Source organism: Phytophthora sojae, assembly GCF_000149755.1.
Source record: "Phytophthora sojae unplaced genomic scaffold PHYSOscaffold_3, whole genome shotgun sequence".
NCBI lineage: Eukaryota > Oomycota > Peronosporomycetes > Peronosporales > Peronosporaceae > Phytophthora > Phytophthora sojae.
Genome location: NW_009258117.1, coordinates 7880045 through 7896679, shown reverse-complemented (window position 1 = coordinate 7896679; position 16635 = coordinate 7880045). Strand labels below are relative to the sequence as shown.

Below are 16635 nucleotides of genomic sequence, written 5' to 3'. Positions count from 1 at the left end.
ACCGACAAAACAAAAGGGAAGTGAAGCAGAAACTCCAAGTGCTTCTGCAAATATGCTGGTGATATTGTAGTAAAACAAGTTCCTGTAGAAACGGCGCATTCGTACCGCACGTAAAGCAAGTCGCACTTCGCGTCAACAAGATCGACCGTACGGTGTACGTACTCCTTTACACGTGGCGAGCAGTAACAACCAGGAGAAGCACACTCAGCGTTGCCCCCATTCAAACACTCAGGGACCCACACAACAATCGGCCGGGAAAACAACTTTGAGAGAGGGGCCATGTCGTCTTTCCAGCTCGTTAGCTCCGGGTACAGTACACTTGGCGGGAAAGCACGCTGCGACTTCGCTTCTTGCACTCGCCGTCTGCACTCTTCAGCGTCCATTGCGAGCTCGAACGTTGTGCTGGCTTACTGTTCACTCCCCACTCTATTCACTTCAGCGACTTTTGGCTAACTTAAGATATTTTAGTCGGGCGGAGTCGGAGATCGGAGCTGCAACCAATCGGATCGGAGCCGCCGGGGCCTAGCGGCCCCGGCATCTCCGATAAACCCCTACCAGAGCATGCGCGAGCGGTTGCTTTTGTGCGGACTACCTGGAATCAGTTTCACAATTCCAGACGACCCCCGTGCCGTGGTTTGGTTAAAAGGCGGTGGGCCTCGTGCATATAATGGGTCTTTTCCGAAATCGAACCGAAAGTAGATCTAAACTACGGGAAAACATTAAAATATCACACACACAACATTTGTAGCTGTCGTCTAACATCCTTTTTAGCTTGTTAGCACGAATTTCGTTCTGAAGGCAGGGCTCTCCCAAAAAATATTGATTAGGGTCGAGACCGTGTTGTTGTTTCACAATAAAAGGGTCAACATATTGCAATACCTGATGGTGGAAGTTAGCGCTATCGCAGATATCGTTAAAATTGCTGGTCGTATGGGGAAATGGCAGCTTGCTGCTTCCAAAAGCTTTAAGCTTCGGTCGTTTGATTTCTTAGTCCTACACTGAGTATTTACGAGAGTTTTTAGAAGTAGTGTTGAGCAGAACAACAGGTTTGACAACAGAATATAGGTTGCTCGCGAGTGTACTGTAGTACCAACAACTACATTGCATTGGAGTGGACCTACAAACGTATTTTGGTTTAACCATCGTCGATTAATCATCTCACTACATGGCTGCATTCGTTTTCGACGCTGTTTTTTGAATACGCTCATTAGCGCTCACTACATACCTACTGGTTCGTCTATCTACATCCTGTTCGTCTCGTCCATTTTTCGTCGCCTACATCTTGTATACAACTGGAGACGTCTGCGGCTCACGAGTATCACGCAGGGCTTCTCGCTGCTTCTTCGGCGTCGTCGGCACCTCGACTGAAAACGTGGACGTCGCTGTCTCGGCCACCACGGGCAAAGCCGCCTCCATCTCTTTCCTATAGTTTCTCATAATCCTGGACGCGCGCTTGGACCTCGGTCGGCCCATGTCCACGCTGCACTTCAACTTCATGACCGGCGACGGCGTGCACATGTTGAACGTCGAGGTGCGGGCGCCTCCACTGCCGGGCCCAATACCCAGTCGCCTCCTGGCCCCACTGCCACTGCCTGTGCCAGTGGCCAGGAACCTGTGCTCCTTGGCCACCAACTTGACACCACCAGCCCCGGACCGGGGCTTTTTACTGGGCGTTCTCAACGGCGTGGGCGCAGGCTCCGGCTCCTTCTGCTTCTCCTGTTCCTTCCCCGCGGCTCGCAGCTTCCTGATGCTCCTGCAGAACTCTTCCACGTCCTCTTGCTGCGGGTCGAAGTAGACGCCCACGACGCCGCTGTCGTTGGCCACCCGGATGTTGACGGCATCGTCATCGATGAGCACAGTGTCTCGATTGCAGACGACAGCCCCGCGTCGGCGCTGCACCTCGAGCGCGGCCGAGATCACGAAGGGTAGCTTGAACTTGCGGTCCAAGTGGCGGCCGTCCGTCTGCCACAGCGGCGCGAAGTCCGTGGTCTGCGCGTGGGCCAGCGTCCAGGACCGGTCGTCGCCGCGCACCACGAGCTGCTCGGCCACGGAGGCCGCGAAGCTCAGGCACAGCACGTCGCGGATGAGCGCCACCTGCGGGCTGAACGTCACGATGGCCACGCTCACGTCGGCCTCGCACAGCAGCGGCACCAGCAGCAGGAAGAAGCGGCGCACGTGCACGCGCAGCTCGGCGGCCGAGCGCGTCCAGCGGCCGCCCGTGTGCACGGCCACGAACGTGGCGTCGAAGTCGATGCACACGAGCTTGGCGCCCGCGGAGCGCAGCCCCGCGGCGGCCTCCAGCGCCTGCGCCTCGACCTGGTCCACGCTCGGCCGACGCCCCGCCATGGCCATTATACACTGCGGCCCGGCCGTTTTCGGTCCAAATTGAATTTTGGAGGGAACTGTTTCGCGGTATTTTTTGTTTGAATTTGACATTGGAGCGATGTGATTGGTGGATTTTGAGAATGGTCACTTCAACTATCGACGGCCGGTGTGGAACTTGTACAGGATGGCGGCGAAGAGCAGATCGAAGGCGGCCGCGTTACCGGCCAGCACGGCCATGTCGTGGCCGACGTGCACTTCGCCCGGGATGAACTTGGCCCGCACGGCCAGCCCGGCAGGAGTCAAATCCTCACCGAATTGGTTGAAGATCAGCGCCTCGAAGCTGCAGGAGAGAAACCCCAGTCGATGCATCCAGCGCCAGTAGTCGGGGATGGCGGGGCCCGGCGCAAAAAGTCCCATGACCAAGATAAAACACCCGAAAATCGCAGCGCCCAAGGCCATGCCGATGATGAATTCCGGCACGACAGCGGAAATGAGGTGCATGAGGTTCTCGGCTATGACAAGCGAGAGGAACACCACGAAGAGGAACACGCCGAAGGATCTCAGCCCGGCCAAATACACAATGAGAAGACTGGAGCTCAGAGCGATGAGAAATAAACCGGGCAATGCGCCGAGAAAGTTGGCCACCACGTAGCTGGCCACATTCAGGCCACTGTTGGTCCGTTCCCGCAGAAACACAGCGCGTTGCTCGATGAAGAAGGGCAACACAGCGATGGACATGAAGACCAGGTAGATGTTGACGTACGTGATGAGCAGCACGAGATCGGTGGCCACGATCTTCTCATTCGAGGACAGGAACATGGTCCCGGCCATGAAGGAGAGGGTCGTGTATGTCACCAGTCGGATCCAGTAGATTCCAGGGTTGCGGAAGTTGTTGACCAGGTTTCGGTGCAGCAGCACAAGAAATTGCTGAAATGGCGACGCGGCCGTCAACATCGTGGACTTGATGGCGTGAACACCTGTCGAGTCGTTACGGATGGCGCTGAGAATGCGGACGGCGACCGCGCTGGACGCGTATCCGTTGATCAGCTGGACGATATCTCCGTGGCCCTCGAAGTCCGTGTTCGCTAGATCGATGAAGTACTCGGCCGGGTCTTGGTATTGAGGGCAGTGGTAGCCTAAAGACGAGAAGTGGCTGATTGTCTTCGTGCGTGGACCGAAGTACACGGTCTGACCAGCGGTGAGGATCACCACGTTCGTGAACATCTCATACACGAGCGACGAAGGCTGGTGGATTGTGCAGATGACCGTCCTGCCTTCCTTACTCAAGCGCGAGACGAGCTTGATCACGTTGAACGTCGACGCAGAGTCGAGGCCAGACGTTGGTTCATCCAGAAGAATTATCGACGGGTCCGACAGCATCTCAATCCCAATGCTGAGTCGGCGTTTCTGGCCGCCGGAGATCCCCTTGTGGAAAAGATCCCCCACCATCGTGTTCTCACACACTCGAAGGCCCATATCGTCGATAACTCTCTGTACGCGCTTGGCTGTAGTGAGACTTGGAATACCGCTGGGCATCGTCAACCTGGCCGCCATCTCCAGCGTCTCCAACACTGTGAATGAGCCCAACAGTGAATCTTCCTGAGCCACATAACTCGACACGGCTCGAAACATTTTAGTATTCCTTGATTCTCCATTGAGCAAGATGTCCCCTTTGATAGTGCCGGAGCAGATGCGATCGGCCAAGATGTCGAGCAGCGTGGTCTTGCCAGACCCGGACGGCCCCATAATGGCCGTGAGCTCTCCTGGTGCACATCGTCCCGTGACCTCAAAGAGGATGTCTTTCTTGCCGTCAGGACACTTGGGAGTCTTCTTCTTGGTGCTGACCGAGTAGGATAAGCCTTTCCAGCTCAATATACACGGATTTCGTTTCGCCAGCGCTGCTTTGCCGGCAAATGAGGCGCTCGCTTCGACTGAGACGTGGTCGTTGGAGCGCGTTGAGAGCGTATATTGCTCGTAGCAAGAGCTCGTTGGTGAAACTTGCGATGGCATGGCCGAGGGTAAAATGAGCTGTGAGCGATGTGTAAGGGCAACATCTTTAGTTGGAAGGGCCCGGCATCCAATTAGGCCGCTTTGGCTATCTATGGACGCATAAGGTAGCGAGACTTCAGCCGCCACTAGGTTAACGAAAATCAACATCCGTGCGGGCTTTCGATATCTGACAAAACGGGCAGCTTGTATGGTGTTGAGCCCCTGATACAGCCAAAGTACTATTGATCCACCGCCTAAAATCATGTTGGTGAGCTGTTCAGCCACGCAAATTTGAATGTGTAATCGGATGCTGCATCGCAATGACGTCAGCTAGAGCAAAGCGTACAGGAAATAGCCCGAAATCTTACCAAAATGTTGTAGCGTAGCTTGCACGTTGTAAAAGACCCAGAAAATTAGCTTCGTCTGTACTTGCTCTCCTTGCTTTTCCAGCACAAACGCCAATTGACGGAGTCCTGAAATTTGAAGTCGGTGCCATAACACGATAAACAAGGTAACCAGTGACACGAGCTGCAGGAAACAGTACAGCATGACGTTCCCGATCGTTTGGCGCAGCTTTTCCTCGTCCATGCTGTAAATTTGAGATTAGTAAACCCGATTGGGCAAGTGATACATCACGATCAGGTTCGCCGCTACAGAATGTAAAAGACACCGGTCAGCTCTTAAGAGAATTACGAAAATGTAGGCAGGCCGACTTACAGAATGTTGGAGAACGCAAGAGCTGGCGCCACCTGCGATGAGTGCAGTGGCGACGATAACGGCCTGCGACGACCACAACGACCCCTCCAGCTACACAACACGAAACTACCGATGCATATTAGCCTAGCACAGACATCCTAGCATCATCCAACCTAACTCATTCTGCAATACACCAGGTGCGAGGCACCCTACAAGGAGCAACCCGCGCAGGATCAACGCAGGTTATGAGCCCAACTGGCTCGCCTTCTGCAGCGACCAGTGAAGACTTCGAAGACTCGCGAGGCGACCACGAAGACCTTGAAGAATACTCGGAGGCACGAGGTGCTAACGAGGCTGACGAAGACCACTAAGACGGAAGGAATATTCGCCTAGGACTGCCAGACGACCTGCACTTCGACCCTTCGGACCAAGAGACAATGGAGCAGGACGACCAGCTCCAGCTCATCGTTCGACTGCAGTCCGAGCTGGCAGAACTGAAGAAGCAGCTCGCGACGCGAGCGCCCCGTGCCCCCTCCATGTCGGATACTAGCATGGAAACCGCACCTCCATCACCGAAGAAGCCTAAAATCAAGGACGTACGCTGCTCGAACTTCAAGGGAAACGAGGTTTACCCTGGGTTAGTGTAACGGGGTTACATGGAATAGTGACCCTGTCACTATTCCATGATGGCTACATCGGTCACTTCCCTGGATAGTGACCCAAGTGGCCTCAGACATTCTCCTGAATTTGCAGGACATCTAGCACATATACGGGCCTTAGCGCAGGAACGAAAGTCCTGTATTTTCCAAGTCGAAATCTTCCGGCTTTAAATCCTATACAAAACCCAGTATTAGTGGTAGAGGGTAAGCAAAGCCATTCTTTTGTTCTTTTACAGGACAGCTTGTCCACTACATAAGTCGATTAGCGATGGATCCCCACAACCCAGCGGACTCGATGAACTGAGGCGCCAAGCAGAGCAAATTCGAGAAAATACAGTCGCCCCGAGCTCTCGGGCTGCCTACGTCAACTCCTACTGTCGCTTCATCTCGTGGCTTCTTCTGAGCCATCAAAACCTCATTCCGGACGCATTTGCAGGCCGTATCGGCGACGTGACGGGACTCTCCGAGAAGCAATTGCGGCGGCGTATTAAACCCCTGATCACCAGAAGAAACGACGACCATCCCATACTATTTGATAATTTGGACGCAGAAGCTTTTGAAACGTGGCTTCTCACGCTTCGAAAGCAAGATGGTTCATCCCTCAGCTACTCGGCTCTGAACACCCATCGCGCTGGGTTGTTCAATCTCTACAGAGACTACGGCCGTTTAATGGGGCCTCTCATGGAAAACGAGTTGCGCCAGTTCTTCAAAGGGTTGAAACGACAGTTGGCTACAACGCAAGCGCGGGGCGAAGGGAACGTGAAAGTGGGGAAGGATCCTCTGTCATTTGAATTGTATGAATTTCTCTGCGACCATTTGCTTGCGCTACCAGGAGTTGACGCCATTTTTTCCCGGACGTACCTGATTTTATCGTGGAATTTAATGTGTCGCTCCGCGAACGCATTTGGTGTAAGGCACTCACACATTGAGTGGCGTGGAGACTCGCTAAGAGTATATTTTGCTCATATGAAAAACGATCAGAGTGGTGACCGTCCGCGAGACCCGCGGCATGTATATGCCAACCCATTACAACCGAGTATCTGCCCTGTATTGGCGCTTGCAATTTACTGGGCGACAACTTCTTTTGACACGGATAACCGCCTGTTCCCTGGGTCGGACCAGTATGATCGATTTCGGAAATGTCTGCAACGTTTGCTAGTGGATGAGAAGGTTGCTGCAGAGCTTAAACGACGAGGGGTCAATTCTAACGATTTGGGGACTCATTTGATGCGCAAAGGTGCTGCAACGTACTGTGCGTCAGGGTCGACAGCTTGTCCGTCATCAACCGCGGTTCATTTGCGTGCTGGGTGGTCTCTTGGCGGTGTTCAGAATACCTACTTACGCTACGAGGCTGCTGGAGATATGTATGTCGGCAGAACGGTTGCTGGTCTTCCATCGGGTAGTCACGAGTTCACAATTCTACCGCCACATTTTGTGGAGCAAGATGAATGGGTAAACTTGGTGTTACAATGGTATTTCAAGCGATACCCGAACATTTACTGTTTGTTGGAGAGTTTTGCCTCGCGTCATTAGTGTATCACACGCCGTACATCAGAACGCACCTCCCTCCTCGCCACCCTCTTTTCGAGACGGCATTATTTCAGGATCCAGAGCTTCTCGGGAATTTGAGCTCACGTGTACAGTGTGGATACGCCGGGCCTAAAACACAGCTCAAAGCAACGGGCCTTCCGCCTCATGTATCCATTTTAGGCCAAATGAGAGCACTGCAAGGCAACTATCGAAAAGATTGAGGAATCCCGCCGCGAAATTGTGAAGGATATTATTCATGAGCTGGAAGAGCGTGCTATCGGCGCTGGAACTGTCACGTTCGACGGGCTTCATGACGCTCTACGGAAGTGCCTTGAAGAAGCCGGTGTTCATGATCTAGTTAGCCAGCACAACGTGTCAGAAGTACAGCAAGACATCGAGCAGGATCCAGATGACAAGCGAACAGCTCTGCCTACCTTCTTTTGGGCTGGGAGATTTCGTCGGGTCCCCCCTGACTTCGTTTTTCCTGAGTGCTCTGCCGCGCATCTTTGGGTGCTATGGCGCTGCGGGAATGTTGAGAAGCGTCTACCCCCTCTTCGGCTTCTGGAAGGCGCGGACATGCCAAGTAGAAACAGCTAGAAGCGCCTCAGTGATGCCCGGTATCTGATGAATAAAATCGAGACGTATGCAGCAGATAGAAACTTACTTCGAGCTGGCCAGACAGTGTCGGAGGCCATCAGCGTGTACGCAGCGTGCGCTGCAAGTATCGAAGTCTCTCTCAGCACTACCCGCGCGAGAAAGCGCCGTCGAGGTCAACTAAGCTGGGTCACGGTAGTCCGCCTGCATCGTGTTGCCGACAAGCATAGACGGCAAGAGTCGCAATGAATGTAATTGGCCGAATCTCATCGGTACTCGGAATTTGATTGGACAAATAAAGCACTTTTCTGTGTCCTGGTAGTGTCCTGCAAAATCCGTTCAAGAATCATTTTGTATGACACAAACTATAGGGAAGTTAGGATTTGTATGCAGGCCAAATCTGTACCAACCTATAAATACATTCAGTCTTAGATCTACCGCTTTTCAAGTCAAGTCGTCCCCTTCAGACCAGGGACACGTGAACGGCTGTTCACTTGGAGTTTGTATACTCCTGCTTCCTCTGTTAAGAAGTGCTGTGTGCCCCATTACACTTGGAAGCACTTGTAGTCAATCCTACGCCTACGCGGGTAGATTGGACTACCTGAATCCTCTGTGGTCTCATCGAGTGAGCCAAGATGGATCGTACGGAGTGTCCCCATCTGAACGACTCGCAGTACGAGTCCGTTCGTAAGATGGCAGGCATCTTTGGGACAGATGCCCTGGGTAGCTTAGCGGCGGCGACGCCGGCTGAGCAGGTTGAGCGTATCAACGCGTTCGACACCTACGAGCGAGGGCTCATCGTCCACGTTCAAGGGCTGCAGGCCACTGCGGCCGCGCCGAAGCCGGTGCAACCGAAGCCCCTGGTGAAGGTTCACCCCTTCGAAGGGAAGGAAGGAGAAAACCTTCACTTCTGGGTTCGAGAGGTTGAACTCGCGGTGGACGCGGCTCTCGTCTCGGACGAGCGACTCCGTGTCGCCTTTGCGCTCTCCAACCTTAGTGGTCGCGCTAAGAGTTGGGCGTATACGCGCGAAGCGACGACGCTTGGATGCTTCGCATCATGGTCCCAGCTGTGCGAGCAGCTGCGGGCCGCGTTTTTTCCGGCGAACTACGAGTACCGCCAGCGTTCGCGCTTCCTCGCCTGCAAACAAGGAAGGCGCGAGCTGCATGAGTACATCCAGGAGATGCGAGTGCTCACTGCCTCTTTGGTGGGGAACCCCCTGCCTGAACACATCAAGGTGACCGTGTTCATGGACGGTCTGCGTGTCGGACCTGCCCGCACGCAACTGTTCCGTGTGCAAGGAAACACTATGGAGGAGGCGATTCAGATCGCCCTCCAGGAGGAGTACAGCCACAAGCAGGCTCGTACCCCAGCCACGGTATGGCAGAGCAACCCTGCCTCTGGCGGTGCGCCTAATGATAACTCCGGCAATGGAGCGATCAACGGGCCGGTTCCCATGGATCTGGGCATGGCCGAGCAGAGCGACATTCGCTGCTACGGCTGTGGCAAGCTTGGGCACATGAAACGTGCTTGTCCCGCGGGAGGACTGAAGAAGAAGTTCTCTTCGAAGCCCTTTGGCTCTAGGGGTCGCTGGCAGAAGCCGCGCCCCAGGAACCAGGGAAACGCCGGACACCAGTAGGGGCGGGGCGCCCAACTGGAGAAACACTAAGTCTTCATGAGGGGCGTGGGGGTGGCGCACGCCATGGGGACTTAGCCCCTGAGAGTCTCTGTACTCTCGAAGCGGAGAAGGGCAGCGGTGGGCTGCTTGTGGTGCACGCGAGTGTACCGGGATACGATCATCCCTTGAGAATCTTGATCGACTCTGGGGCGTCCAAGAACTTTGCGCGCCGCCAGACTGTCGCACGCTATCGCGACAAGTACGCCGATGCGCTACGAGGCAGCAAAGGCAACGGGCTGGTCTCGGTAAGACTGGCCGACGGTACGGTGGTAGAAGTACCTCGGGTCCACATGGACCTCACTGTCAAGTTCGAGGACTTCGACAGCACGGAGCCGTTCTTGGTCCTAGACATGGACAAGTACGACTTGATCCTTGGCATGCCGTGGCTGGAGAAACACGAGCCTTGGATCGACTGGCGCGGCAAGGCCATCGGGGCCAACCGTCCCCCACGCTCTGACAGAGCTTTGGTGAGTCATGTTCCCACCTCTGGCAGCAGCTGGGGCGCCCGCGAAGGCCGCCAGGGCGCAGCAGCGTCTAATGAGTTCTTGGGGTCCGTCGAGACTGACGACGACTCCGACCGGGCCGGACAAGGCCTGAGAGTGGAGGTGCCGGACAGCACCTACCAGGTGGGTAACGTAGGTCCACACGCGGGTAACGAAGTACCGCAGGCAGCAAGGGCTGTGGCGTGGGTAACCAAGTTCCACGCGAGGTCACTCAGACCGTAACGGATGAGGAAGGCACTGCAGGCGCTTCCGATGTGGGTAACATAGTTCCACAGGAGGTCACTCAGACGATAACTGATGCGGGAGTCGCTGGAAGCGCTCCTGGTGTGGGTAACCAAGTTCCACACGGCGAGGTGGGTAACATAGTTCCACCCAGCAAGGCGGGTAACCAAGTTCCGCTCAAGGACAAGGCGGGTAACGTAGTTCCGCACAAGATCGAGAAGATCGGTGGTGCCGTCAAGGCGGCGCCACGAGACGAAGACACCCGAGGGTCACGTCGTAAGCCGGGCCTAGTCGTGTGGCCGACGACGCCAGTCGCCAGCGACTCCGAGCCTCCAGCCAAGGCTCCAGCCGCCGAAGAGTGTTATCCCATCTTCGACGGCGTGACCGGTCGTCGGGTCAAGACAGGAGCTGTCGAGCTTACAGCTCTGCCCGAGGTTTCAGAGTTACTGAACCTTGAGGAGCTCGCCATGGAGGACTTCTTGGCCGAGCTAAAGGCCGGGGAGATCGCACAGTTGGTTCTCCTCCGACCGCAGTCCACGTCGGCCGAGTTGAACTCGTCCTCGGTCATGGACCAGGCAGTCCTGGAGGAGTTCCAGAGACAGCGCGCGTCGCGCATGGGCTCTGAGATTCTTAAGAACCCCCGGGACCCGGTGTACCCCTTGGTGAAGGAGTTTGAGGACGTGGTGTCCAAGGATCCACCGTCCAATCTCCCTCCGGACAGGGGAATCAGGCACGAGATCGATCTCGTGCCGGGCACGAAGTACTGTGTCACGAGGCAATGGCCTCTTCCCCGGGAGCAGTGTGAAGTCATTGATGCCTTCTTTGCCGCCAAGGCGAAGGCAGGCATGGTGCGGGAGTCGAAGCCCCCGCACTCGACGCCTACCTTCTGTGTTCGCAAACCGAATTGAAAGTGGCGTCTGGTTCATGCTTATAACAAGCTGGGCAGCGCGACAGTGCCTGCGCAGACACCGATCCCGCGCAAGGACGTGTTGCTCAGCAACAGGGTCGGCTGCACGCTGTATAGCGCGCTGGACCTGGTGGACGGATACTACCAGATCCTGATGCGCGAGAGCGACGTCCCACTCACGGCTGTGAGCACGCCGAGCGGTATGCTCTGGGAGTGGCTGGTCATGCCTCAGGGGCTTTCTAACGCCCCGGCAACGTTCAATCGCTTGGTCACACAACTGTTCCGACCTTTGCGTGCGTTCACACAGACGTACTTTGACGACATCTTCGCCCACAGCCGTGCCGAGGCAGGCCAGACGGCCATGGAGGTGCATCTCCAGCACCTTCGACGTGTGTTCGTTCATGCGGGCGAACAAGCTGTACGCCAACATCGACAAGTGTGTGTTCGCAGCTGAGGAGATCAAGATCCTGGGCTGCTTCGTCAGCAGCGTCGGGGTCTGGGCGGACCCGGAGAAGGTGAAAACCATCGCGGCTTGGCCGCCACCTCGGTCGCAGAAGGACCTACGACAGTGGTTGGGCCTCGCCAACTACCTGCACAAGTATAGTGCAGGCTACGCCGAGCTGGCACCGGCTTTGTCGGATCTCCTGAAGAAGGATGTCGACTGGCGCTGGGAGCGTCGCCATCAAGATGCTTTTAACGACATCAAAGCGAGCTTACAGCGCGCGCCAGTCCTGGCATTGCCGGACGAGACGAAGCCTTTCAGCGTAGTCTGTGATGCGTCTGACTACGCAATTGGCTGTGCGCTATGCAGGCCGACGATGAAGGCCGCGAACGGGTCATCTCGTTCCAGTCCAGGCAGCTCAAGGCATCCGAACGGAACTATCCAGTCCACGACAAGGAGCTACTTGCCATGAAGTACGCTCTTGTCAAGTTCCGAGTGCACCTCCTGGGCTCGACGCCCTTTGTCGTTTATACAGACCACGCGTCCTTGTGGACTGCCGTCAACACGCCGCATCTCTCACAGCGGATGGCGCGTTGGCTGTCATTCTTCGCGGAATACAACTTCTGTGTCGGGTACAAGCCGAGCAAGTTGAACGTGCTTGCCGACGCGCTGTCGCGCCGACCCTACTACGAGCTTGCTCATATTAGTCGGGTCACGACGGATCTGTATGATCGCATCAGGCTGGGGTACCGAGACGATGCCAGTCGCGGACCTCTTGTGCGGTTCTTGGCCGCTGGCTCGGAAGCCAAGGCCGAGTGGCTAACGCCCCGACAACATGCAAGGCTGCACCGCTATGAGTGGGCTGATGGTTTGCTCCACTATAGTGTCGAGCCCGAGGATCCTCCCCGTATTGTCGTGCCCAACGACGAGGATCTCAAGTACGACATCCTGATGGAGGCGCACGACGCTGCATCCAGTGGCCATCTCGGCCGTGAGAAGACGTACGCGTCTGTCTCGCAGATGTTTTGGTGGCGTCACATGTATACAAGTGGGTCGCCACCTACGTCCGTACGTGCGAGACGTGCCAGCGCGTGAAGCCTGCCGGTCACGCCTTGGCACCATTGCAGAGCCTGCCGGTCCCAGCGGACTGCTGGAAGTCGATGAGTCTCGACTTTGTCTTCGGACTTCCGGCCGATGACCGTGGCAACACTGGTGTTGTTGCCTTCGTGTGCCGTCTGAGCAAGATGGTCCACTTTGCTCCAGTTCGTGACACCGTCACTGGCGACGAGGTCGCTCGCCTGTTCATGGACTGTGTCTTCCGACACCACGGTCTGCCCGAGACCATTGTCTCTGATCGAGACCCGCGGTTCACCGCTACGTTCTGGCAGACGCTGTTTCGCCTTCTCGGCACACGACTGTCGATGTCGACGGCGGACCACCCGCAGACGGATGGCCAGACGGAGCGCGTCAATCGCGTGCTCGAAGACACGCTCCGCAGTATCTGCGCGGAGATGCCCCGCTCTTGGGCTGATCGCTTGCCCATGGTTGAGTTCGCACTCAACAATGCGGTACATGCATCGACGGGCTTTACGCCCTTTATCTGAACGGGTTGCGCCACCCTCAGGTGCCGCTCACATTACGAGGCAGTACCGGGGCTTCGGTCCTAAGTGGGGGAGAGGCTCGGAAAGCCTTTTCCTCCCAAGTCTCGGACGTGAGTCCAGCCACCTTGCGGAAGCAACTGTCCTCGTTTGCCGAAGACAGACTGAACATAATCAGCAGGGTGCGAAACACCATGGCGCAAGCCCAAGATAAACAGAAGGAGTACTCTGACCGAAATGGAAGCGGAAACATGAACGTGTTTAAGGTTGGGGATTTAGTTATCCTAGATACTAGAAACCTACCGCTAAACACTGTTAGCACGGTCGAGAGCAACAAGCTGAAGCACCGCTTCATTGGACCCTTCACGGTCCTCAGCCGGCATGGCGCGGCGTACACCATAGACTTGCCCAAGTCGATGACGACTCACCCGACGTTTTCGTGGGTCGTCTTAAGAGGTATCATGACCCTCTGGCTCTGGCTGCCCCGCAGGAAGCGGTGGGTGGCCCGGTGGAGAAGAGCGCAGCTCCTCGAAGTGCGGCGTCGGGTCGCGGTAAGGCGCCTGATACGCGCGCTGGTCGTAAGACGGCGCGGCGTGCATCGGAGCAGCATACGCAGGGGCCCCGTACGAGCCCTGGCCAAACTGGGCCTGATACGAGTGGGGCTACTGCTGCTCCGGATACGGCGCGTGGCCATGAAGCTCGGCCCAAATGCCACCGAGCTGGTTTCGCAGCGAGTCGTAAGACGACAGGTCGGCTCGACGATCCACACGGCCATGGAGACTGCGCGTTTCTTGATAGAGCTGGGCAACATCCTCACGGAGCCGCTCCACGGCACCAGGCTGACCAGCACGAACGGCAGCCTCGCCACCAAGACCGACGCCAAGTGCGATCTCGAGGACGTACACACGGTCCCGGAGAAGACGAATCTCCTCTTGCTGCAGGGCCACCACCTGACTCGGGGCCCCAGCATACGGCTGCGTCGCCTCAGGCTCGTAACCATGGCCGTGCGAAGCCAACGCCGGCCCTCCTTGATCGTAATGGGCAGATCCACTACCACGTGGAACGAGTCGTCCGGGAGCGGCGGCCCCATGGCAAGCGCCAGCTGCTCGTGAAGTGGAGGGGTTACCCTGAGTCGGATAACTCGTGGGAGCCCGTTGAGCAGCTCCAGGCAGACTGCCCGAAGGCTGTTGCGATATGGGACGAGACCCTCGGCGTCCTCCGCCTCCTTCTCTGACGAAGCCTTTGCGTCGGCCGAGGCGTTGGTCATGTCGCCTGCCGCCAGCTCCGTGCCTTCGGCAGCGTGCGTGCTGCCCTCCGAGACGTTCTCGTCGTCGGGTGAACTCTCACCGGAGTACTGGACCATCGTGCAGTCAAAGACGGCGGCTTCCCAGTCGCGAGCCGGGCTTTTATGGCCCCGAGGACTCTCCTCCTTGCCTTGCGCGGCGTCAGGAGACTTGCTCCGAGCCCTGGCCTGACGACCACTCTCCGGCGTGCTGCTACGAGAGCGCACCACCTCCTCGGCCGCCTTCGTGGCCTCCATCAGCGCGGACGACTCGTCCTTGGCCTTGGCCGCCCTGGTCTTCGGCCCTACGGCCCGCGGTTTCAGAGGTGCTTTCGCACTGCGCGCACTGCGCTTGGGAGGCATGCTTCCGGTCGACGTGGAGACCCTGCGGCTTGCTCGGCGATGCGCCAGTTGCTCTGTGAGGCCCGGGAGCCGAGGCGCCAGAGCTCGCGCCGTTGTCGATGGATTTCGACTTTACGAGTGAAATGTGAGTCGCCGGCGTAACCTCGCTCTGATTGGTCGATAAGATCGAATCTAAGTGGGGGAGGATGTAACGGAGTTACATGGAATAGTGACGCTGTCACTATTCCGGGATGGCTACATCGGTCACTCCCCTGGATAGTGACCCAAGTGGCCTCAGAGCCAACAGATACATTTTGTATGACACAAACTATAGGGAAGTTAGGATTTGTATGCAGGCCAAATCTGTACCAACCTATAAATACATTCAGTCTTAGATCTACCGCTTTTCAAGTCAAGTCGTCCCCTTCAGACCAGGGACACGTGAACGGCTGTTCACTTGGAGTTTGTATACTCCTGCTTCCTCTGTTAAGAAGTGCTGTGTGCCCCATCACAGTTAGGACCTGGCTTCGAGAATTTCATCCACGAGTTCGAGCATGCAATAAGGACGGAGGAGCTCGTGAACGGATCCACCTGGACCGACGACATCAAGGCATCGGTGATTGTCAACTTCCTCGAGGGGAAAGCGTCTAGGTACTATCACAAGAAGAACTCAGAGTGGCAGCGCCGTCATAATGGTGACAGCATGCCGTACTCAGATGTGAAGCGCGCGATGCGTGCAGAGTTTAGCTGTAAACTAAGCCAACTCAAACTCAGCACGAAGATGCAGTGTAACAAGCGTGAAGGCGATACGTGGCATGACTACCTGGGATACTTGAACTTCATCGAGAGCCTCATGGAAGGTGATCAGACCAAGATGGTCATGGAGGTGTTCGGAAACAATGCATGCCCCGAGTTAGCGCCCACGCCGTTGTCTTCAGTGCCCGACGACGCAAGCGATTACGTTGCGGAAACCGATCGCATGAAGCGACTACTATACAAGCTGAAAGGTGACGGGCGCAGATGTGGTGCGAAGCGAGATGAACGCAAATACCGTCATGCTGACCGCCGGAACCCGAATTCACATGGCCACCGCAGCGGAAACCGCCACAATGATGATCAGCATTGGCGAAACCAGCGAAACAACAACGACAACTCGGATCGACGTCCGCAGCAGCAAAATAACGGCCAAGCCTTTGCCGCCGCTGGCCATCGTGGTGAAATACATTGCCATGTGTGCGGGAAGCCTGGTCGCAAGATTTTGACGTGTCCACTCGTGGAACAGGCAAAACAACTAGCCACCAGAGGAAGTGCGAATGTAGCCGCTGCTGATGATGACGACACATCCAGAGATTCTGATGGTGAAGGCTATGTCTGATTCGCTGCCGACGATGCCGAGCGCGGCGCTTCTGCCACGAGAGGAAATGTTTGGACAGTGGATTCGGGAGCAACTCACCACCTTTGCATCGACCGTGACCAACTTTTCGCGATAGAGCCAGCATTCCTGTCGGTGCGAGCGGCGAATGGAGATCGTGTCGCCGCTACTGAGAAGGGAAAGACTGTCATCACGACGATGGCAGAAGGAGTGCCTCGTACTGTCCTGTTAGAAAACGTGTACTTCCTAAAAGGTATTGACCGCAACCTGATTTCAGTGGCTCACCTCACCGCTCAAGGCTACACCTGCACCTTTGGTGAGGAGCAGTGTACAATTACGAACAAGACGGGCAAGATTGTTGCCGAAGTGGGTAATTCAGCCTCGACTGGGCTTTGGTCTGTTGGAATCGAGCAAGGCGCGGCCTCCTTCGCAGCAATGACGACCTCTACGCTTCAGCAGTGGCATGAACGCCTGGGGCACGTGAACTACCAGGATCTG

At 56.2% G+C, this 16635-nt stretch overlaps 8 protein-coding genes across 8 annotated transcripts in view; 5 read left to right on the top strand and 3 right to left on the bottom strand.

The window, feature by feature from the left end:
- PHYSODRAFT_406228 (hypothetical protein) overlaps positions 1–383 on the bottom strand; it is a gene marked incomplete at both ends in the record, with an annotated part of 1280 nt that extends 897 nt beyond the window's left edge. Inside the window, 2 exons of the mRNA XM_009526254.1 lie at positions 3–161; positions 246–383. Coding sequence (XP_009524549.1) covers positions 3–161; positions 246–383 — 297 coding nt within the window. The remainder of the gene's footprint in view (positions 1–2; positions 162–245) is intronic.
- An 834-nt stretch (positions 384–1217) lies between these two features.
- PHYSODRAFT_313860 (hypothetical protein) lies at positions 1218–2346 on the bottom strand (the record flags this gene model as incomplete). Its single annotated transcript, XM_009526253.1, has 2 exons — positions 1218–1228; positions 1323–2346. The coding sequence occupies 2 exons, from the start codon at positions 2344–2346 to the stop codon at positions 1218–1220; spliced, it is 1035 nt and encodes a 344-aa protein (XP_009524548.1).
- Positions 2347–2478: 132 nt separating this feature from the next.
- On the bottom strand, positions 2479–4335 carry PHYSODRAFT_490882 (ABCG transporter ABC superfamily; the record flags this gene model as incomplete). The annotated part of the gene is made up of 1 exon (XM_009526252.1): positions 2479–4335. The coding sequence occupies one exon, from the start codon at positions 4333–4335 to the stop codon at positions 2479–2481; it is 1857 nt and encodes a 618-aa protein (XP_009524547.1).
- A 920-nt stretch (positions 4336–5255) lies between these two features.
- Positions 5256–5657, top strand: PHYSODRAFT_329726 (hypothetical protein; the record flags this gene model as incomplete). The annotated part of the gene is made up of 2 exons (XM_009526251.1): positions 5256–5352; positions 5413–5657. 2 exons carry the CDS (start codon positions 5256–5258, stop codon positions 5655–5657), a joined length of 342 nt encoding a protein of 113 aa, XP_009524546.1.
- Positions 5658–5963: 306 nt separating this feature from the next.
- PHYSODRAFT_410664 (hypothetical protein) lies at positions 5964–6245 on the top strand (the record flags this gene model as incomplete). Its single annotated transcript, XM_009526250.1, has 1 exon — positions 5964–6245. A coding segment is annotated over one exon (282 nt), but the record flags the coding sequence as incomplete, so codon positions are not given.
- A 105-nt stretch (positions 6246–6350) lies between these two features.
- On the top strand, positions 6351–6542 carry PHYSODRAFT_493654 (hypothetical protein; the record flags this gene model as incomplete). Its single annotated transcript, XM_009527195.1, has 1 exon — positions 6351–6542. A coding segment is annotated over one exon (192 nt), but the record flags the coding sequence as incomplete, so codon positions are not given.
- A 93-nt stretch (positions 6543–6635) lies between these two features.
- PHYSODRAFT_497541 (hypothetical protein) lies at positions 6636–7202 on the top strand (the record flags this gene model as incomplete). Its single annotated transcript, XM_009526249.1, has 1 exon — positions 6636–7202. One exon carries the CDS (start codon positions 6636–6638, stop codon positions 7200–7202), a length of 567 nt encoding a protein of 188 aa, XP_009524544.1.
- A 6133-nt stretch (positions 7203–13335) lies between these two features.
- On the top strand, positions 13336–13578 carry PHYSODRAFT_371062 (hypothetical protein; the record flags this gene model as incomplete). Its single annotated transcript, XM_009526248.1, has 2 exons — positions 13336–13407; positions 13471–13578. Coding segments are annotated over 2 exons (180 nt in total), but the record flags the coding sequence as incomplete, so codon positions are not given.
- Positions 13579–16635: the final 3057 nt, after the last annotated feature.